This window comes from Leuresthes tenuis, unplaced genomic scaffold (assembly GCF_036924035.1).
Source record: "Leuresthes tenuis unplaced genomic scaffold, fLeuTen1.0.hap1 SCAF_6, whole genome shotgun sequence".
Lineage (NCBI taxonomy): Eukaryota > Metazoa > Chordata > Actinopteri > Atheriniformes > Atherinopsidae > Leuresthes > Leuresthes tenuis.
In genome coordinates, this window is record NW_027325360.1 from 11,497,367 (window position 1) to 11,517,948 (window position 20,582).

At 39.7% G+C, this 20,582-nt stretch overlaps 2 protein-coding genes across 4 annotated transcripts in view; both read right to left on the reverse strand.

Annotated features, from left to right (window-relative positions):
- cltcl1 (clathrin, heavy chain-like 1) overlaps nucleotides 1-7,007 on the reverse strand; it is a 28,094-nt gene extending 21,087 nt beyond the window's left edge. The window contains exon 1 of one of the 2 annotated variants that reach the window (XM_072387571.1): nucleotides 6,494-7,007. In XM_072387571.1, coding sequence (XP_072243672.1) covers nucleotides 6,494-6,535 — 42 coding nt within the window. In that variant the 5' untranslated portion in view covers nucleotides 6,536-7,007. The remainder of the gene's footprint in view (nucleotides 1-6,493) is intronic. The other variant, XM_072387572.1, reaches the window with a different exon arrangement.
- Nucleotides 7,008-9,447: 2,440 nt separating this feature from the next.
- LOC140309641 (uncharacterized) lies at nucleotides 9,448-19,514 on the reverse strand. Of its 2 annotated transcripts, XM_072387574.1 has the most exons (20): nucleotides 19,473-19,514; nucleotides 19,321-19,384; nucleotides 16,621-16,646; nucleotides 16,481-16,515; nucleotides 16,355-16,392; nucleotides 15,954-16,050; nucleotides 15,800-15,870; nucleotides 15,643-15,691; nucleotides 15,449-15,547; nucleotides 14,483-14,511; nucleotides 13,814-13,850; nucleotides 13,556-13,625; nucleotides 13,339-13,369; nucleotides 13,169-13,205; nucleotides 12,964-13,066; nucleotides 12,788-12,825; nucleotides 12,607-12,641; nucleotides 10,493-10,561; nucleotides 10,162-10,320; nucleotides 9,448-10,054 (listed from the first exon to the last, which is right to left on the reverse strand). In XM_072387574.1, the coding sequence occupies exons 2-20, from the start codon at nucleotides 19,327-19,329 to the stop codon at nucleotides 9,938-9,940; spliced, it is 1,149 nt and encodes a 382-aa protein (XP_072243675.1). In that variant the 5' UTR covers nucleotides 19,330-19,384; nucleotides 19,473-19,514; the 3' UTR covers nucleotides 9,448-9,937. The 2 variants fall into 2 exon arrangements, with proteins under 2 accessions (XP_072243675.1, XP_072243674.1); XM_072387573.1 differs by lacking the exon at nucleotides 19,473-19,514 and having other exon boundaries at nucleotides 19,321-19,458.
- Nucleotides 19,515-20,582: the final 1,068 nt, after the last annotated feature.

Genomic DNA, 20,582 nt, shown 5'->3' on the forward strand with positions numbered 1-20,582 from the left:
GCAATGACACCTTGTTGTTTCAAACGATCAAGGCAGCTTAAATCTTCTATTCTTAATCAAAGGGTTTCAAATCACTATGAGTGGTGCACACAACTTTAACCTTCAGCTTTAAGGTTGGCACAGCCTGTCAAACAACGTTTTATGACCAACAGAATGCGCCCTCGTCCTGTAACAGAAGTTCAACTGAAACTAACATCAACACTAAAGCTGAGAATGAAAAACAACGATGTTCCTTTTTTTTGGTTCACCCATTAAGCTTTAAAGAAGATCAAAGGCGGAGACAATTTGCAAATGTATTGCTTAAGTTTCCCGAGCATTTAGTGGAAATCATTGAGTGTTTGTACCGTTAGGAGTTGTAAAGAATAATTTGTGCTGAACTGTAAGTACTTACTCATTACTATTGAGGATACATTTAAATATATCAGATATTCAGCTAAACAAAAAACAGGCAGAATTTGCCTGCATTGCTGAAGGCTAAAGTGGTTGGTTTTTTTTTCTTAACTTCATCTTTATTGAACAAATAACTAATAAACAGCTTGTTGTTGCCCAGCACCATTTTCATTGTTTATGTATTTTGTTATAAGTAGCCAGATTAAAAATACATACAAACAATATTAGGAGACCAACGTTGTGATGACTGTGCTGGAACTTGATGTACTGCTGGTTTCTAGGACGCTGCACGGATCCATAAGATAAAGACGCCTTGAAAAGGCCACAGAGAAGACCGGAGGGAAGATTGGAGCCATATGTTGCATCTCCTCAAGACTGCCAAAATTATCTGTGGGTGGAGACGGGAGGGAGCTCCAATAAAGATGGTGGAAGGATGGGAGTGAAAGGAGGAGCTGAAAATACTGCCCAGCATCCTGCTAAACAAAGGGAGGGTGGGTGAGAGTAGAGAACCAGTGTGAAGAAATCAGAATGATTTATGTAGCTCTTATTAGAAATAAGGAAGAACGGACGGGAGCTGGAGGTAGGTCTGTCTGAGTACTTCCAGTAACAGACGCCTTTGGCCTTTTACAGTTCAGGGTGGGGTGACTGACTCACCAGAACACAATCCTTCCTGTGTTTTCTCTTATTAAAAGACTGCAAACTAAAAATCACACTCCACACGACTACGGGCTGCTGTCTCCACAGATTCATAAACTACATGTAGTAATGCATCAGACACGTGTGTCATCTTGCCTAAACTGCTGAGATTAACGATCAGAAAAACAGCATTAATATCATAACGCGGGCAGTGGAACTGCAACATTTGATGAGTCACAGACTGGGTGGATGCATTGCATCAGCAGCTTAAGATTTTGGATTCATGACAGGATCATGCACAACCTATGATAAGTGAGGAATGCAGGAAAATAGACTGTTGCCTCATTCTTTTAGAACATAAGATGTTAGTTCAGATGTAAGCTTAGATGGAAAACAGTGGCGCAAATAAACATGAGAAGCTTGACACTTGCTGCTGTTTTGAACAGTGGATCAAATGAGTCTGTTAAAGTTCATCTAACTCTATTTGACATTCAATATTGGAAGAAGCATTCGACAACAAAACTAACTTCCTGGTTAAATGTTGCCATTTTCCTTTGAGGTTAATTGAGACCAAAGAAAAACTGAAAGAAAGAGGAAAAAACTTCTTTTTTTTTTTCCACCAAAGAACCCAGTGGGATTCCTTTAAGAGTAGTTCACATCTGTAATATAGTTACTGCCCTTTCTGGACTTCTTTTCAGGGCCATTTCTAGGGATGAAAACTGTATTTACTGCAGGATACATATGTATGGTCTTAATAATCCACTGGGCAATTCTAGTTAAACTCAGAACACATATCAATTCTGAAAAAAAACTTTTTAGAGGCAAGGTGATGAAGACCAAACCATTCTCTCAAAGACTGCCTTCAAAAACACATTTGTCTCACAGGCAGACCTGACAGTGGCTCCCTCCACTGTTATGTGTTCTTGAATAGGACATAAAGAGTCATATTCAAAACTAATGCTGCTTTGGTGCACTCTAAAAAAAACATCATCTGCCACAAAGTTATGCGATTTCCTGAGTCAGGTAGATCCTACAGAACAACGGAAACGGGATCCGACCTGCCGGTCCCGATAACCTTTTAATGGACCTTACCCCAAATGTTCAGAGCCACCCTGAGTCAACTTCTGCTCCTCAAAACTGTATCTTCAAGGTTACAAAGCACAACTTAACACGGAGCATTTAAGAGAGGGTCTTGTCTTACAAGACATATACAGCAATTGATGTATGTGTTACATTTGAAGTTATTGTGAGTCTGTGATTTCTTGTTTTTAAGGCTCCTTCTTCAGACACTAGTTCAGAATCAGAACTGCTGAAAATTTAAGAGCTTAAGCTCGTTTGTCCTTAGTGAGCAGAGGAGCTCTTGAACTCAGCAATATCACAAATCAGCTTTTTGCATTCTGCATTTGAGTTCATGGAAATGTTCAAAATGTAATAGTTTAAATGCAACTCAGACAAATCTGAAACGTGTTAATGTCTGAATAATGATTTTACGATAATATCACAGAATCTGTTAATGTCATGTTTGTGGCCCAGCTGACTGATGTTTTATACCTCCATGGTGGACGTATGTTGGATGTATAAATGGAGGTCCCTTTGCAGGCTCTCAACCTCTACAGACGGCTACATTTAACCACAGACAGACAGACACATAGGCTCCACAGATGATGCTATGCATTGACTGAATGCTTGCTTTGACTGGTTGAAAGTTGGCTCCAGCTGGCTCATGCCGGAAGGAGCTGAAAAGCCCAGACAACAACTACACTGGACCATCTTCATTATCCTAACACTAAGTTCAATTCCATCACAAAGCAGATCTATTTCCACAGCAAAGCAAATCTAAGAAAAAACATCGGCATTAACACAGCCAAGAGCAGCCCACACCTACGATATTTCTGATGCTGCCCCAAAGTAGCAGCAGAACACTGTAGATGGACGATCACAGAAACTGTCACGGATACCTCCGTGAAGGTGTAACAGGGACCTTAGACTAGATGTCTGATCACAAATGGTTACTCAAGACAAACGTGAGCCACATTTTTCTGCCAGTTGTGAACACTTTCTCGTTGTAATCAGATCATCCAGGACATAGTAACACCTGGTCCAAACAGCCTTGGAGGCTGAGAGAGCCCATTAGGGAGCTGTTAGAAAATACTGGCTCCACCCTGCAGTGGAAACTCCCGCCCACACCTGCACATGAGCACATCTTGGTGTAGTGCGGACCAGGTGGAGTTCCAGGTTTTCTGTCACAGAATAAACTATGGCTTTCAGCTAAAATTCCCCTGACTAAAGAACTTTGTCATACATTGGTTGAGGCTTATTGGTGAAAAAAAAGAAAGAAAAAAAGACATCCTTGTTATGCCTGTTCCTCCTTGGTAATTCACACATGCCAGACAGAGAAGCTCAGTGCTGCATCAGTGTGTGCTTATAGCAAGCATCACAGAATCATCTGAGTGATGACAGCATGGTTGATTAAAGAGGTATGTTCTGCCCTTACACTCGTAGCCTCCTTAGCTTCCTTCCATTACTATCAATCTTGCCAACTCAGAGACTTATCAGTAGCAGATCAATGTCCAACGCTCCATGCCGCCTCGGTACTGTCACACATGACACCACTGTGCATCATTCCTGACTTGAAAGGCATGTGTAAAAAGGCCTAAAGAATGGGACGAGACCAGGGTCAGTCCTGCTCTGATTTTCCACAGACAGAAAGCTCAATGAGCTGCTTGACAAGCTCCATGTCAGGTTTTAGTTTTGCTGCCAGATTTTCCGAAGGCTCCTTTAAAAAATAAATGAATGTCACTGCAGTTTTCTCCTGCTCCCATGAAGCCTAGCGATCTGTTTTCAACCCAAACAATTCTAAAAAAACTACTCAAAACTGATTCAGCTACACTGATTTCAGATTCTTAGATGTAAGGATGAGATCCTACTTTTGTTATATGTGACAGCAGTAAATTTCTTAGGGCTCATTAAGTTTATTGAGCATATTTTACTCTAAAATATATATTTTAACTAATCGGTCATTAATGAGATTACGCTGCCGATCCGAATCATTTTATCCACGCATGGCTTAACAGTTAATGATACATTTAACAGTTAAATAAGATAAAGAACGAGTACTGTAGGTGCGCACTGTCGACGCATTCATGACTGAGTTTCAGTGACTGAGCAAAGATGTTTATCCTCGTCCCTTCAGTCACAGATGTATTCAGGTGGCCTCCTCTGTCCTCCTGCTTCCTACCCTGATGTAATTTGCCAGACTTTAACAAAGCCCGCTTACGTCATCTGTCTATCAAACACATCCGCTGGTTTGACACAGTGGCATCATTTGATCAGTGCAGATGCAGCAGCACAAGCAGCCGCAGAGCTGCAGGTTGACAGGGCAATATTCAGGAGCTCCAGAGCTGTAGAGCATTTCTGCACTTGCTAAACATGATACAGCACAATAAGGCCATCCCACTGACAGCCAGCAGCTGAGCCAAAACAGCTGCAAATGACTTTCATATCACTATCACTTTCATAATTCACTATCAGAGCTCCACTGAGTCACAATTAATGATGTAGATAGTGATGCTAATTCACAGAATGGACTTGAGAGTAAAAATCATACCCAAGTAAACAAGCGTGATGGATGTTTCTAAACTTTAATCCATAGCGAGTGGTGTGTGTGGTGTGAACATGAAAACTACAGAAACAAGAGCTCAGCATCATTCTAAATGAGAATGACAGAGATACTTATGTAGTTCAATAAGCTGGTGCCTCATCAAGCAGTAAAACTCCTGAAGCATGGTCCCGACAGCCAGACACTACGCTGTAAATACCAAGAAAAAGAAGAAAAAAAAAATCTAAACAACTTGAGGCACAAGTCTCGGGTTTGCAAATTCCAAGCATTTTTCCCTCTGCTGGAGCCACCTACATTCACAGGGGGATACAACTGGGGCAGGGCCGGGATTTCACGGTAGGGGCGGAACGTAGAGAAGTCTGCTGCTTATCAGTGGCTCAAGGAATGGCATGTGCTGTTGAAAACAGTTTGAACCAATGACCTAGACGTTGTCAGATACTGTACTGTGCTACTTCAGTGAGCAACAACACCACTCCTGTCATTGAGATAAGATTTTATTGCCATTGTAACTGATGTCATGATGAATGCAAAAAAAAAACAAGATTACAATAAGCTGAAATTACAATAATATTTACAAAGGCCATAACTGTGAATAACGTACAGTAAGGAGAATAAGAGTCTCCTGCAGTGGTGTGTAAGGTCTTTGGTAGCCGGCACAGTTTTTCGCTGGAAAGAGGATCTTTGGCTGAGAAAGTGGGGTTACTGGCCAGGGGAAGGGAGCAGTGAAAGAGGGGGTGGGGGCTGAGCTTTTCTTTTTTTTCTTTTTTTTTTTCTAGTGAAAGGCCATTTCACTGCCTGCTGTTACCATAACAACAGGCTACAGACCAGTAGAGGTGGAGGGTGCGTCACAAAGTTTCTCTTTTGGCTGCAAGGAGCCGAGCACTGGGGCTGCTATGGGACGATTAAAAGTCCACACTGGGTGGAGAGAGGGGGCCGTAGCGGAAAAGCTTCCCCCGCAGACGACCGTACAAGTGGCTATTTATTTTCTTTTTCTTGTCGTGGATTGTAAACGGGGCGTTTTATGTTGGGGTATTTTTTTTTCCACCAGGAGACTGCTATTAAAACTACACGGGGCCTGTGCTCCGCTTACACGGTGATGCTGATTATTTCTGAAGCTGCACAGATGCTCCTCTGACATGAAACAACACATGGAGCCTGAAGGACAAGTTAAATACTCCTAATATCGCTGCTGTAATATGAAACAAGATTTCATGTTAAGCTGTGGTACAAGTCCCACTCAAGGCTGCTGTTGGTGCGCAGGTTTGCAACACGAATAAGTACGACAGCTTCTGAGTGCACAATTCAAACCAAAAAAAAACGGACCAGCGTCATATTATTAATAAGTGGTGGTGTTTTGCGCAAAAAATAGACGCGCGCGAATGCATTCTCCCGGTATAGGGTTACAAAGTGGGAATTTGTTGCTGCGGGGCATGACAAAAACATGGTAGCAACAAAGCTTGGGAGCAAGTGCCATTCAGGTCTCAGTTACAGTGCAACAGCGAACAGCTGAGCTCAGTTGTCTGCAGCAGAAAGAGTCAAAACGCCGCAGTTTGTCCGATAGTGACAGCGGCGTTTTCAACTTGGAGGGAGAAAACTGCGGGGTATCCACACACACCGGTCCGCATTGGAGCTGTGTACAACCTGACTGTTCGATTTTTACAAGTCATCATCTGCCCAGCAGGAGAAAACTAGGCCTGTGGCTATATTCAGCACCACCCTGCAGCCCTATTTCAGATTCCATTTAAATGCGACATGTGCCGTGTGTGTGCGGAGCTACATGGACGAGGAGCAGCTCCATAAAAGCAACGAGCTGAAATTTATTTGAGGCTGTTTTCTGTGGGCTCTTACCTGCAGATGTTCCTGAAATCGTATCGGTAGTATCTGAGCCATTTCTGCGTGATTTTTCTGTCTGAAGAATCCGAGATGAAGGAGAGGGGAAGGGGGACAACAAGAGAATAGAGGTAGTCTTCTTCCCTGCGTGCTCTAAACGCCCTAAAAAGCCAAAAATGATGGGCTGTTGAGTGTTGCCTGGGCGGCTTGCGTTGGTATCAAACGAATCCAGTGATTGCTCCCATTCAGTAGCCCCCTTCACAAGTACTCAGCCGAAAACTCCGCACCTCCGCTAAGAAAAATAGTCCACTTTAACTACCACTGAGCCAAACCAGTTTCTCTCGGAGCCTTGTAAAGATAAGGGGCTGGCCTAAAAATCAACACAGACTTACTCTAACAGAATGACTTTGCATAATTGGCCTGTGTTATGCTTTCCTCTCTTCAGCGGAGGTGTCAATTCATCACGTTAAATGTGCAGTTTGTAACCCTTCGCCGCAATCCCTTCCTCCCTTCCTTTCCAACAACTCGGGTCCTGAACAGACGCTGTCCTTTTGCATAATTTCATCATATTTTACACTCATCATTCCGGAAAGTGCACTGTTGTATGGATGACGCATATATGTGAGGAATGCTGACTTTAAGAGTTTTCACAAAAAGCTAAAGCTGCATCTTTTTGGCTTTTTCTAGGTTTGCCTCTGCTCTCATCATCATCATCACCATTGTTGCGACTGGTGTTGTGCCCGGTGGAATCTTGAAGTAAATTGTGTTATTAATAACTCTTTATCATGACTTATCAAACTTTTTGGTTGTGATGATGAGACAGACATATTTGCAAATGACGAAAAACAGTCTGAAATTCAGTTTTCAGACAGTTTGAAAGTCAAAATCTGTTGGTTTGTCTGAAAAGAAAAATTCTAAATCATCAAATTTGTGTATATGAGTAAGTATTACACACAGGATGTCTACTACACAGACATTTGTGATCAAAAAGTCCCAGGCCAAATTGACTTGCACAATGCCATTAGAGATGTTGCTGATTTGACATAATTTCAGGATTTTATTAAATGCTATATCTAACAATATTTATGACCTTCTCTTTTGTAATAGGATATCAATGTTTTATTTGCAACCATAGCAAATAATATTACTACAAACAAGATTTCTGCATGTCTCCAGCAGGATTTTGGACCATGGCTGTTCTGTGTTGGATAACATCATCATCATCATCAATCTGGTTGCTATAGGATTCTTTTCTTGGCTGTGTCGCTCAAAAATGTTGCTATTGATGCCTATTAATTGTCTGAATCTGTTTAATTTAATCTGTGCAATCATGTGGAAAAAGAAAACATGCTCTCTTTCAATTCAATGGTTTTGTGTATCGAGACATAATAAAAAATCAGGTGTTTACCAGGTCCACCCTGACTGCTTCCATAGGAATTAAGAGGGTAAGTAGCAGCCAGGTGCTGCTAATAAAATGTACTTTGTTAATTGATCATCCTCAAAAGGGACCACCTATAGAAAAGCAGATGTTATTGCAGTTTGCTGGTCTGGAGCCAAAGTGGAAAAACAGCAATAATCTTAGAGAAGCAATCGTTGCTGCCCATCAATCTCTTAAGAGTTAAAAGGCCATCTCTAAGCAATTTCAAAACCATCATTCTACAGTGAGACAGAACGTTCACAAGTGGAAAACATAAAAGAGAGCGGGTAATCTTCCCAGAAGTGGACATTCCAATAAATTAATCCCAAAATGAGCTACATCTCAGGCTCTACAGGCCTCAGTTAGCATGTTGAATGTTAAAGTCAATGACAGTACAATTAGAAAAAGACTGAATAAGTATGGCTTGTTTGGAAGGGTTGCAGGTGAAAGCCTCTTCTCTATAAAAGGAACATGGCAGCACAGCTTAAGTTTGCAAAGTTGCGTTCTTCTGGCTTCTGGCTTCACCACAAGAAATAGATAGCACTGTATGCTGCATTTCTTTGGGCTTTGACTGGCTTGGTGGGTCATTAGCAGTCATCTAATCTACAAGATGCCCATTGTTACCTCTAGTTCATACAAATACTGCATCTGCAGCCGCACAAGATTTGCATTTTCAACCAGATTTGAACTCTACCATGATGATTAAACAACTTAAAAAGTTAAACTACACAACATAAGCAATTTCTAAAAAGTTAAGGGCATAAGAAGCTCGGAAAGTATGCTTCCTCCATATGCCATGTCACACTTTGTTGGCAAATTCCAACCACAACTTGACACTTCAATGGCTGAATTTAGTTGATTCAGTACATTTATTTGCAGTTGTGATCTGTAAGAGTAGTCTAAATGTTAGATTTAACATTAATGTAAGTCAGCTATGTTTATAGTTTTACTCTTTAAGTATTAAATCATCACACAGTCTGTTGTTCCAGGACCAAGATTTATGCTTTAAACACAGAGGAGATGGTTTCACCCTGACAGGAAGCAGGTGGATCCACCAGTGTCTGGTCAACAGCTGCAGGAAAGCAATTCACACACACACACTCATGCACGCACACAGGTCCTGGTGACCCTCACTGATTAGGATGCATAACAAACAGAGATTCGACAACAGTGGAAGGTTGAATTTACTTAAATTATTTAATCTAACATCAGTCTCGAAATGCACTTACTGTAGCCCTCTAAATGAACAACACACACCACAAAAACACCTTTGGTCAGTTCTGGAGTGCAGGTTAACATAGTTACTGGTCAACAAATTTAAATATAGAGAAATCATAGCTAAAGAAATAGAATAAAAACAGTCCAAGTGAGTTGTAATTTAGTCAGTATTACACAGTTTCTAGAATATCTCACTAAAAACCCAGAATGTTCAAAATCAGAAGAAGATGCATAGTTGTACTTTAAACAAATGAGTGATATTAATATATGAAAACGATCAAACAACACAATGTAACAGTAAAAGATAAAAAACAGTGATGGGGAATAAGTTAGCTGCACACTAAGAAGCTCTTGTTAGGTCGTTGGATGCCTTATAGGCATACATTCATGGGTTTTAACTCCAAAGAAATCATTGAATTAGCATGGTCTGACAGAATGAACTAATTTCTTGATTAAATGGGAAAACTGACTGAATGTTACAGCAACAAAGTGACGGTTTCCATTTTTCTAGAGAAACGCTAACTTGTACAATAGTCATTATAATGATGACAGTGCAAAAGAGAAACATCCCTTTGTCAAACCACAGTTAAGTTCAAACCTAATGTTACGTTGCAGCTGTGTCTTGCAGCTGCTGCGTGTCAAAGAGCATTTTCGATGTCTCTCATTGAAAGGTCTCTGTTCTCACTATGATAAGTTTCATAGGGGTGTGACTGCACCTTTGTGAAAGACACACTGTTAGCCTACAGTATTTCCATGAGGGAAATTTTCAGTTTGTACCTTTAACCACATGAGTCATGTTAGCACAACATTTGTATGTCAGTGTAGTTTTAAGGGCGTACAGAATGAGTTAAATGTGCCGTGTGTTTGGCCTGGCTCCTGCTGTCAATCAGAAGCAGTTGGTTATTCTTGTGGTAAGAAATCATCTCGTCGAGACTGTTGAAAATCTATGGCAGAGGGGAGAGTAAAGGGAGAAAAGTACTTCAACAAGTTTATTCATAAAGCTCCATTAAATCTCAAATCCAGCTCTCTTTGTCTCCTGTCTTTCCCTCACCTCTTCGTTGCACTTGCCCTCTTTTCCAAGAGCATAGCCCTGCGTGTCCCCCAGGAAGCGGATGGGGATGTTGTAGACCTTCTGCTGGTAGAGCACAGCCAGGGTGTATGGCTGGCGAGCGCTTTGGGCCGAGCTGTGCCGGATGAGAAAGGCACCATCCTGCAATGCAGAAAAATGAGAGGACAAGCTTGTAAGTTAAAGGAGAGGATTCAAATACAAATAAAAGGGAGAGACTGATGAATTGAGGGAGTATTAAAAAAAGCTTTATGTATTATAGAAATAGCACTCCCACCACAAGTTGTTTACTTCAACATGAGATAAGATAGTTTACCTTGTTGACTCTCTGTAAGAGATCCTCAGCCGTCTTTCTGCTGCAATCTCCTGCAAACCACTCTTTATCCTGGGATGTGACGCACATTAAATGTATAAATAATAGTACATGTTCCAAGGTTTAAGTTGTGCTCTACATCATTATACTTGGACTTATCTATATTTCTGGAAAAAAACATCTATATTCATTATGTATATTATATTTGTCATGTAAATTCCTGAATTATTATACTTTTTTGTACACAAAATATATCACGTGCCATCATTGACCAGTTTAATGCAAGAACACCATAAAGTTATGTTTCTATTTGATTGAATGGACTGGACCTAAGCATTCTGTAAAAGCATGCTGCCATCCAGACGGGCATTCAGGTCAGATCAGGCTTTCTCATCAGCGTCACTGAAGCTGAGATACAGAACTTGCAAGATCAGGTAGTCAAATATGTAATTGCTTTTCGATTTGTTTTAATGTTGTTTCAGTGTACAAATTTGTTATTTTGATCAGGGTTTTTTTGTTTGTTTTTCTTTAATATCTGCAGTGTTCTGACAGTGCTTGTTGTTCAAATTTGTTATGTAACTTAACTGACTTCACTTAAGCACCAAAAAGGTCAAATTATTCAAATTTGTGTTGGATAACTCAATTCAGTTTTATCTATATAGCACCAAATTACAACAAATGTCATCTCAAGACTCTTAAATAATACAGTCCAATTCAAGCCAATTGGAGTTCAATTCATTGTAATCATAATTCAATCAAATCCAATTGATTTGAAACTCCTCTCCTCTTCCTCTTCTTCTAATTATCGTAAAGCTTTTAAGAATTGTTTAGTTGCTGTTTGGAGGGACTCAACCCCCAAGGTCTAGAACCACTACATTAATCTACTTTGCAGCAATTAAAGTAGTGATAGGTGTTGGATGTAATGCTGTCCTTCCAACGACTGCAACCAGCTAACTAACCCTCGTCTATGTCCAAGTTCTGATATATGTGAACAATGTGAAAGTTCTGCTTTCGAGCCATTGTTTGTTTGTTCCTTTCAAAGCTCCCATAGACACATGGCAGTGCAGTATGTGGGAGGACTGAGGAGGGCGCTGATTCTAAAGTGAAACAACTATACCTATTTTCCTTACGTCATTTTATATATATTAGATAATAGTAATAAAAATGATGTTGCATTTCTGTCGGTCAATTGTCCAAAAAGTTATTCATGTCGACTTTGGAGAACCATGCCCAAGTAGTTATAGATAAAACATGACTTTGGCATTGGGATTGTCTCTAATCTCAAAGCTTACATCTGACATGACAGATTTCCCATATTTCCAGTTAAAACTGAAAGTAGAGACAATCTCCAAAAATGACCAGTCTGCTCTGATTGGTCAGCTCCCTTGGCCTGATCAGACCCCTCCTATTGTTCTCAATCTCAATAAACATTTTCAAATCTCAAGTACAAACTCTAAAATAAAATCAACAGTATCTAAAAAAAACTAGTTACTAGTTACTGTTCTAGGTACAAGACACATAATTTTTAAAAACATTTCTTTACACCAAATTTGATGTTACTGAGCCTTTAAGGGGAGATGGAGGCAGCACCGTGGAACACATATGCTTTAAAGCCTTTTGCACGAACTTTGCAGGAACTTTATGAGCCATGTGAAAGAATTCTAAGTTTGATGAATCACAGCAATCATAAGATTCAAGGTGTTTTGTGATTGAAAACAGCATGCAGTGTTCTGTAAATAGTTTATTTGGATTATTGGAAGACAAGAGGAGAGAGGTTTAAGAGACTAGAATATTTTTGTTCACAATGATCTGTGATTTATAGATTGTTTTTCTTTCCCCCGGAATTAGGTTTAAGTTGATTTGTGGTGCAGAAACCACAAGTTCGTAACAGTTACAAATGGGATTTTTATAAACTGCTTAAACAAGTTTTTTTAATTAAACATATAAGTGTACTGTTTGGAATAATCTTTAAATGAAGCTCAAGTGTAAATCAGAGAACATTTTTGGAAATGAGGCCCCAAAACATCAACTGTTTTTAGTACTTTTAGTTGAGGAAGAGTATTGAGCACTTCTTCCAACATTAGTAACTAGATCTTCTGTTCAGACTGATGCCATACCTCATTCCCTGTTTGTTTGGTCGCCCTCATTCCACCTTAAAACAAAGAGAAAATGACAAGGTAATGGAAAAGCTTTATTTGGTAGCAACAAGATAATTAAAAAAAAAACAACTATTACATTTGATCTATGCAAAGTTTAGATTACATCTAAGTAAGAAAAAAAACACGTAAGTGATCTTACCAACAGGTTTTTTGTCTGCCACAGGAGGACTTGGAGGACTGGAAAGAAGAGAAAGAATCAGTGTTGAGAATTGAGTTTAAGTCTGAAGTATTCAGGAACTTCAGGATGGATCAACTGCTTTACGACTGTTTGATAGTTTTACCTTTCTAAACAGTCTCCATTACCTCTACTCTTACCTGGGTTTAGCTTCTTTCAGGTTTACTGGCAATGGAGGCTTCACACCAGTCGGTGGGGGGAGTTTGGTGGGAAAAGGGGTACGTCTATCTTCAACTGAAAGAGCTGCAGAGGTAATGTATGCGCACGTCGTCATTTTGAACTAAGCCAGTCTTTTGGACAGGGTTTGTACTTTTTTTTTCTGGTAACAAAGATTTTACCCCTCACCTGTTTTTAACTCCTTCATGGGAGGAGGCTTTGGATTCTGAAAGAGAGGAAATACATTTTGCTGCTGTGTCATACAGGTGAGTTTAAACTGAGTGAAAAGTTCATTTGCCATTGCAGACTCTGTTTTGCCAGCCTCAGGTCAGTGAAAATAACAAGTAATATACACTCACAGACTTCTCTCTGGGAACTGGGGGCTTCACTCTGAAGATAATGAGAATATGAATTTTGTTTGAATATGAAATGTGTTTGACATTATTTACAGTACAATGCCACTACAATAACTTTTACCCTAAGGTTTTGTGGATTTGAGGACAGTATGAGCAGGTTACATAAGGTTAGTGAATGCCATCATCTGAGGATGGATGACTAAAATTGAGGTGCACTTACATAGTTATGGGAGCAGGAGCTGTCTTGGGAGACGGAGGGATCCTTGGCCCGCGTGAGGCAGGGGAGCAAGCTGAGGAACAGGGAAATTAGCATTTTTGTAGCTTTTTCAATCATCTTGATATGAGATCTTGTGTTCTTTCTCTTAAGATTTTGAAGTAGTCAAATTAAACAGACTGTCTGGGTGATCACCATCTCATTAAACACTGCTATGCAAACTCATAATCAAAACTTTAAGGCAAGTTTATGTAAAGTACATACCTGCTTCTGGCTCTAAGTACAAGTCATCATTATCTTCCTGAAACACAGTATGACTAATATCAAGACAGGATATACAGGTACAAAAGGAGCATTAAGTGTTTAGGCAGGTGCCTAAAAATGTAACATTTTTATGTTGCTTAATCGAGGTTTATTGAGTTTCAGCTCTTTGGTTTCAATTCTCTCTGACTGAGCTAATGTTAAATGGTCTTCTAGGCTCTGCAGGGGATATTAAACCTTCTGTCTGTTTGTATCACTATACTTATGGATTGTCTTATATGTAGCAGCATATATTGGTACCTCAACCAGCCCTTTATGACACAATAGCCCCCTTGGGTGCATACACGTTGAAGGTGTCTGCTTACACCTACACGGGAATAAAAGCCTCAGATTGTAAGTACTGTATACTGTCTCTTTAGTGTTATCCTAAAGGAGTGTTATGTAGATACTGAATATCAAAAGACCTGTCCAAACATTTCCAATATCCTGAAAGGTAGGCTCAGCTATCCAGCCTCCATCAGGGTGTATGTAAACTCTCACTGTACAGCTTACAGCTTACCTAGAAAAAGAAGTCTGGTTGCTTTCTATTCAAGCACTTAGGATCAATAATCTCACAAATATACCCAAATTATCAGCCCCTCTTTAGATAGCAAGTAAACTAGTTAAACTCACCTGCTCTTCATTTGGATCCAGATAAACATCTGAAAGACAAGACACACTTCTTGTGATCTATGTTGTTGTACCGGACACCCACTACACTGTCATATAGAGCAATTGTACTCGCAGTTAAACACAGAAGCCATTATTCAGTCAGTGTATTCGTTAAGTAGCTGAAAGAATAACCCTGCATTTTATCAAGCACATATTGTACTAAAGTACAACTAAAGTTAGATACTTTTGCATTTTCTGCATATTGAAATGTTTTGTGACTGCATACTTAATTACGATGCAAATATTTTGCTGCATACACAAAAACATTAATAATTATGTAGAAATTATGTGCATTATGTAGAAATGGGACGTTTTGCAAAATAAGTAGTGTTACTGAGGTCAAATATTTTAAAGCAGAAATTTTGCACGTAAGAAAGTTCTTGACATTTCTTAAAAAGAGACGTTAAAGATATCAAACATCATTTTATTTTTTAAGACTGTTGTCTTCATATGCTCAGATAATAACAATAGCTTTGATGTGTTCATCAAGACTTAGAATATAGACGTGTTTCCATAAACAATGAATGAGTGAAGTGCAGAACTTTCAGGCAGAAAAGCATCTATCTATTTATTAGAATGAAAAACTATGGATTGCTTTTCTGTTCTTGAAGATCACTTTGGAGTTTGTTGATGAGTTAAGTGGAGTTTCTGAGGCACAAAAAGTGCAGCTCAGAGGTGCCTCAGTAGGTGGCACTCTCCACTTTGTTTTTCACTGGTATGGGCTGCTGCTCGTTGGTTGTGCTTTTTAATTTCTTCTTCTAAAGAAAACATTCAAGGCAACATTGCATGAGAGGACAGCTGATTGTATTTCTGTGAATAGCACACAAACCACATATTTTTGTCAGTATGTGTGGTTGCCTTGTCACCTTCTTGCCTGGCCCTCAACTGATACTTATTTGAACTTTATTATTGATGGTGGAGCTGCACCTTCCTCAACAGGAGCAGGGACTGAAGCAGGAGCTGGGCGGACGGGAGGAGGAGGCATCTTCTTCCTCCCAGGCTTCTCATTTCGGTCTATCTCTGGGGCTGACAGAGGATTACAGATTAAAGAGATGAAGTGTGGGAGATTAAAGACTAAATAAAAAATTAATTTTAAAAAACAGCAAACAATGATGACTTACGTTTTTTGGTGTTGGAATCAGGGTAGAACTCCTCACGTTGTTGAGGTTTCTGGATGACAAAGGTGAGATGATTTAATGAAAACAAATCAAATGTAATAAAACAATTCTTGACAGCTGCAGCGAGACCCAAAGACAGAATGTCAGGAGATGTTGTTACCGAGGGTTTGCCTGGCCGAGGTGGTGGAGGAGCAGCCTGCCTTTGTGGAACAGCAGGGTTGGATGTCCTCTCTAAAAAAACACAAATTCTTAAAGAAAAAGATTGTCTATTTTCAGTACATGTACTGAAGTAAGACTCAGCACAGTGTCCTTACCCAGATAAATGTTCTCTTCTACTTCTCTCTGTGGTACTTTCACAGGTGCACGCTCACAGGGAGGCACTTCATACATGTCGCTCTCCTCGTCATCCTGCTTTGAGACCGTATTAATAAAAAAACAAAATCATTACCATTTGCATTAATGTAACCATGAGCGTAAGTGACATCCTCCCACTTCTCCCTTTCAAAACAAATCTCAGGTGGGTGATGGATGGTTGAATAGGATCTGCATTATTAGCTGAATGTGAAAGAAAAACAGCTCAGGTGACTCAAAGCTTTCCTGTAGTACATTGCACTGGGCTGATGAGTCAATAAAAGCCCACAGGAAAAACACTTTATGAGAAATATGGTCATAATCAAAATATGTGGAGAGAACTGCTTTCTTTCCACCTACTTACAAACTCATCCTGTGGCCATTCAAACGCTGCGTTGTTATCTGGAACACACATGTACAGACAAGCATCCGTGAGCACATGCACAAGAGGAATGAAATCATGTTTGTCTAATGTGAAGCCAAAACTCACCTGTCCTTCTGGGAGGAGCTGGAGGTCCACTGTGTCTAAAAGGGAGAGAAGACAGTAGGCTCAAAGAATCATTTTGTATCGTATGATGCATCTTTGCGTGGAAGAATAAATTAGGATTACGTCTTGCTCATTATACTTACAGGTTCTTGAATTTTCCAAAGAAGCTCTGAAAAACAGCAGAAACTTGGTGAAATACAGCTTTTAGTGGTTTGATGAGACAAATAGAGGCTGAGAGGCAGGAGCCACCAGAACAGAATGGACACTCTGTTATATAGTTGCTCTTAAACTGCTTGTCAAGTCAATAATCATTTACTTGCAGTCATCTATCAGCTTTTTTATCCGTCTGAGTCTGTGGCTGCTCTTTGAAAGTCATGGAATGGCTACAATAGAGCTTTGTGTGGTGCAGATATGGATCTACTACCGTACAAAACACCCAAATACAAGTTAACAGGTATTTTGAGCAGCATATATAAACACATGGTGAATTGTTTATATCACATGTTATTATGACAACAAAGTATATACTAGCACAATATGGCTGAAAGTGTAAATCAGGACAGTGATTAATAGTAATAAAGGAAACATTGCTGTTTCCTTCCCAACATATTAATTCAGTTGAATCAGCTTCCACTAAAATGACAATATTCCACTTTATTGACCATGTCTGTGCATGCTCAGTTTAGAAGCTTGGCAATGGCAGCGTGTAAGATCTGTTTATGGGAGATGGAAAACATTACATTACAGCAACAGCTCTCGAGTGAGTGTGAATGGAGATGGAATAAATACTGTATGTAACCATCGAATGCTGAGGTGATGTTAAAAGTAGGTTTTAAGGTTAAAAGAACATGAAGATTCTTACATGTAAGAATAATTTGATTTGGTTATATTAGTTATTATTATTATTAGTTTATATATAAACTATTAAGTTTATATATCTTAAGAGGTCAAATTTGGTGTTAAGTGGTTTACACTGGATGGGAAAGACATGAAAAATTTAGATTTGATAAGTAACTTCAGTCTAGTCAGAGTCAGACAAATTTTATGTAACAAATATTACAACTTTGTTCCCAGAGACACTGTGCTGCAGTGCAACGACAACACCAGCCAAAGCCTGTCATTAAAAAATCTCAGAAACCAACATTTTTTCACCGTTGAACATAGAAAGTATGATAAGTGTTGAAAGTGAGGCATTTTGCTATTTCATGAAAATTTCTTGATTCTCTTGTAATTTTCTTTCTTCTCTTGTAATTGCAATTTGTTCACTTTCTGAGAAACAATGTTAAGTGACTGAGGTTATGTTTCCAGGATCCTTTTCAAGCTAAATTTTCTGTCCTTTATCCGTACAAATAACGATTTACATATTATGATGATACCCGTGACAATATCAGTTATAAAGCAGGAAATATAATCTGCAGTGTGTGATGTTAACTGAGGTCAGCGGGAGGAGATTAACACGCACATCAGGGGAAATCAGGAAGAGGAGATTTTCCCACAGGGCCATGCAACGGTAGAGGAAGTGTTGGAGCAGAGTAAGAGGTTGTTGATAGATGAAAAGGTGTGTCACACAACAGAATAGAAAACAGTTGCCTTATTGTCAGCTGCCTATGCCACTAAAAAATAGGATCAGATAAGGTGATAAGGAGAACTGCAAAGCGTATGTGCTATTTATGTCCATTGCTGCAGTTATTTGCAAGAGTTCAAATATTGAAGGGTTGGGTCAAGTTACAGTGACAGTGTTGGGCTTTGTGTCATCTGCTGTGTTGAACCGCTGCCTGCTGTAACTTCGCTATGATGGGGAGTGTGAAGTATCAGAAAAGTGTAGGTGGCTCAAAGAGCAAACAGCAGAAAAAAGTGGCCGACCTGTGAAGTGAAATCTTATGCAAACATGGACAAGAAGTGTACCACTGAAAAGTTTCACCACTCTCACAATGAAAATAGTGTTTCTGAGTTATCACACAGTTTTGGTATTAATTACTAATCGCTCAATAAGGGGCCCGCAAAAGCATTGACTGGTGCCAAACACAGTGTATCATTTGAAGGAGAGAGATAGTAAAGTACTTGTCCGGTGAGATTTCACTTTCAGAAAATAGCATCCATGTTTAGTGCTTATTTTAATGTCAACTTATGTTAGAGCAAAGTTTTTAGGACACTTTTGGACCTTGTAAAAATTTCCAAAAACTAGCAACAGACAACCGAATTATAGCAGTATGAAACGATCACAGCCAGTTCACAAATAAAATTGGTTAAAAAAATTAACTCTTAACTCAAGGTCACGTTAACCAGTCTGAAACTTGTTATGCGGAAGAGATAGCAACACCATTGGAAAGAAAAGCAACAATGCTGCATTGATTATCATGAAGGCAAATAATGTGCTGGTTTATTTTTTCATTTCCCCTCTTGAATCCAGCGTCTCACACAAAATGTTGAAACACACACAAAGGAAACGGTGACATCCAATTTAAGATCAAAATCTGGGTAATTTATATGTTAGATTCTGAACAATTGTACAAAAGCTGATTTATGGAAACTTTGTAACAAAGTACAAACTTGTTTGACCTTGCACAGGACTGATGCCTGGAGGTAAACATTTGCCTTTAAGTCATCTGTACACACCAGCTGTCTTAGTTTTTCTGTCTGCCCTCACATTCAACACGATTTTAACAGTGCAGCTGCCATCTTGTCGTTCCCCCATTCAGAACTCAAAAGAGAAAATTGATGAGGTGATGGAAACTACACGAAGCTTTAAAAAAATGGTTTCAATAGACACTAGCACACTTCCTTTTCTCTCCACACAAAGTTAACAAACTGTAAAAATATGACAAAATTAATATTTACTTTACCATTGTCATGATTTGGGGTTGACTCTCACAGCACGAGTCATGAGGAAATGTCTTTGTTTCAGTCCTTGGATGCAAATGGTTTTGAAGATTGAAAGCGTGCGACACAGTGAGAATGTGAAGCAGCTCTCATTGGCTTCATTTGCATTTCCTACCTGTGGCTGGCAGACAGACCGCCTCACCTGCTGGCAGACTGCCTTCCTCTAAATGAACAGCTACACAGAAGGAACATGGCTTCAAATTTCCCTATTACAAGCCTCTAATGATCATGTAAACAACTGGCTGAAGCCTTCAGATGAACACCTCACCAAAGAAAAGTAGATTTTGTTGTTGAGTGATCTTGTTTTTATTCATTTATTTTTTATTTGACCTTTATTGTACCCAGGTAAAATCAAAAGTTTTTAGTTAGAATGTATCTGTTTCATTACAGCTCCGCACTGCACCCAGCTCAGCTGTCAAGCCATTAGCACGTACACCCAATATGTACTATAAGATACTATAACATTTATCATTATTAGAGACTCAGCTGGAGTAGTAAAGTGGCCACAGGAAGAAAATAATGCTTCTAAGGTCATGGCAAAAACTGAGGTTGTACAAACAACAGAAAGATGAGGGCTGAGGATTCACCCTGCAGGTGAATAATAATTACACGGAGTAAGGTCGTCACTTTTTAAGTTGCAAGGAGGTTAAGTATCAGAGCCACTATCCAGGATCAAACAAGAAACATTGAGATTAGAACAGACCTGAAATGCAGAGCCACAGAGGCAGTGGTCTGCCACAGCAGACAGCACCTACAGTGCTGGCTTTATAACAATGCCCCTGTGACTATACAGGTAGTGGCAAGATGTAAGATGTTAGCTGGGACAAGGTACAGTGGTTGGGATAGTCTCCAACACCTGCTGGGACATGCCAGTAAAAAAAGCTGAGAAAAACAGCGAACAAGCAAAGATCCTGGAGAGAAGCAAGTTTGAGTCTGACACACAGCTGCTGGACAACCAAGCAACCACATGTAGACAAGGAGTAGATTATGGCAGCTGGATAGACGTGGCAATCCACCATGGGAGTGAGATCAGGAGGGAGCAAGAGAGGTCGAGAAGTACCAGGAGCTGAAGGAACAGGAGTACATGTGAAAAAAAGTGTACTAAACTGGTACTATTGGTAACTGGAGTATAAGAAACCCAGATGAGAGCGGTACCAGCAGCAGACTGGACATTTCTGGTTAGAAGGGGGCTGTTCTAGAAACAGTTGAGACACAGAATCATCAA

Excerpts from the sequence above, each read along its gene's own strand:
- LOC140309641 (XM_072387574.1), bottom strand. Across the intron at positions 13,851-14,482 it reads TGGATCCAAATGAAGAGCAG|GAAGATAATGATGACTTGTA; the intron begins GTGAGTTTAACT and ends ACTGTGTTTCAG. Across the intron at positions 13,626-13,813 it reads GTACTTAGAGCCAGAAGCAG|CTTGCTCCCCTGCCTCACGC; the intron begins GTATGTACTTTA and ends CCTGTTCCTCAG.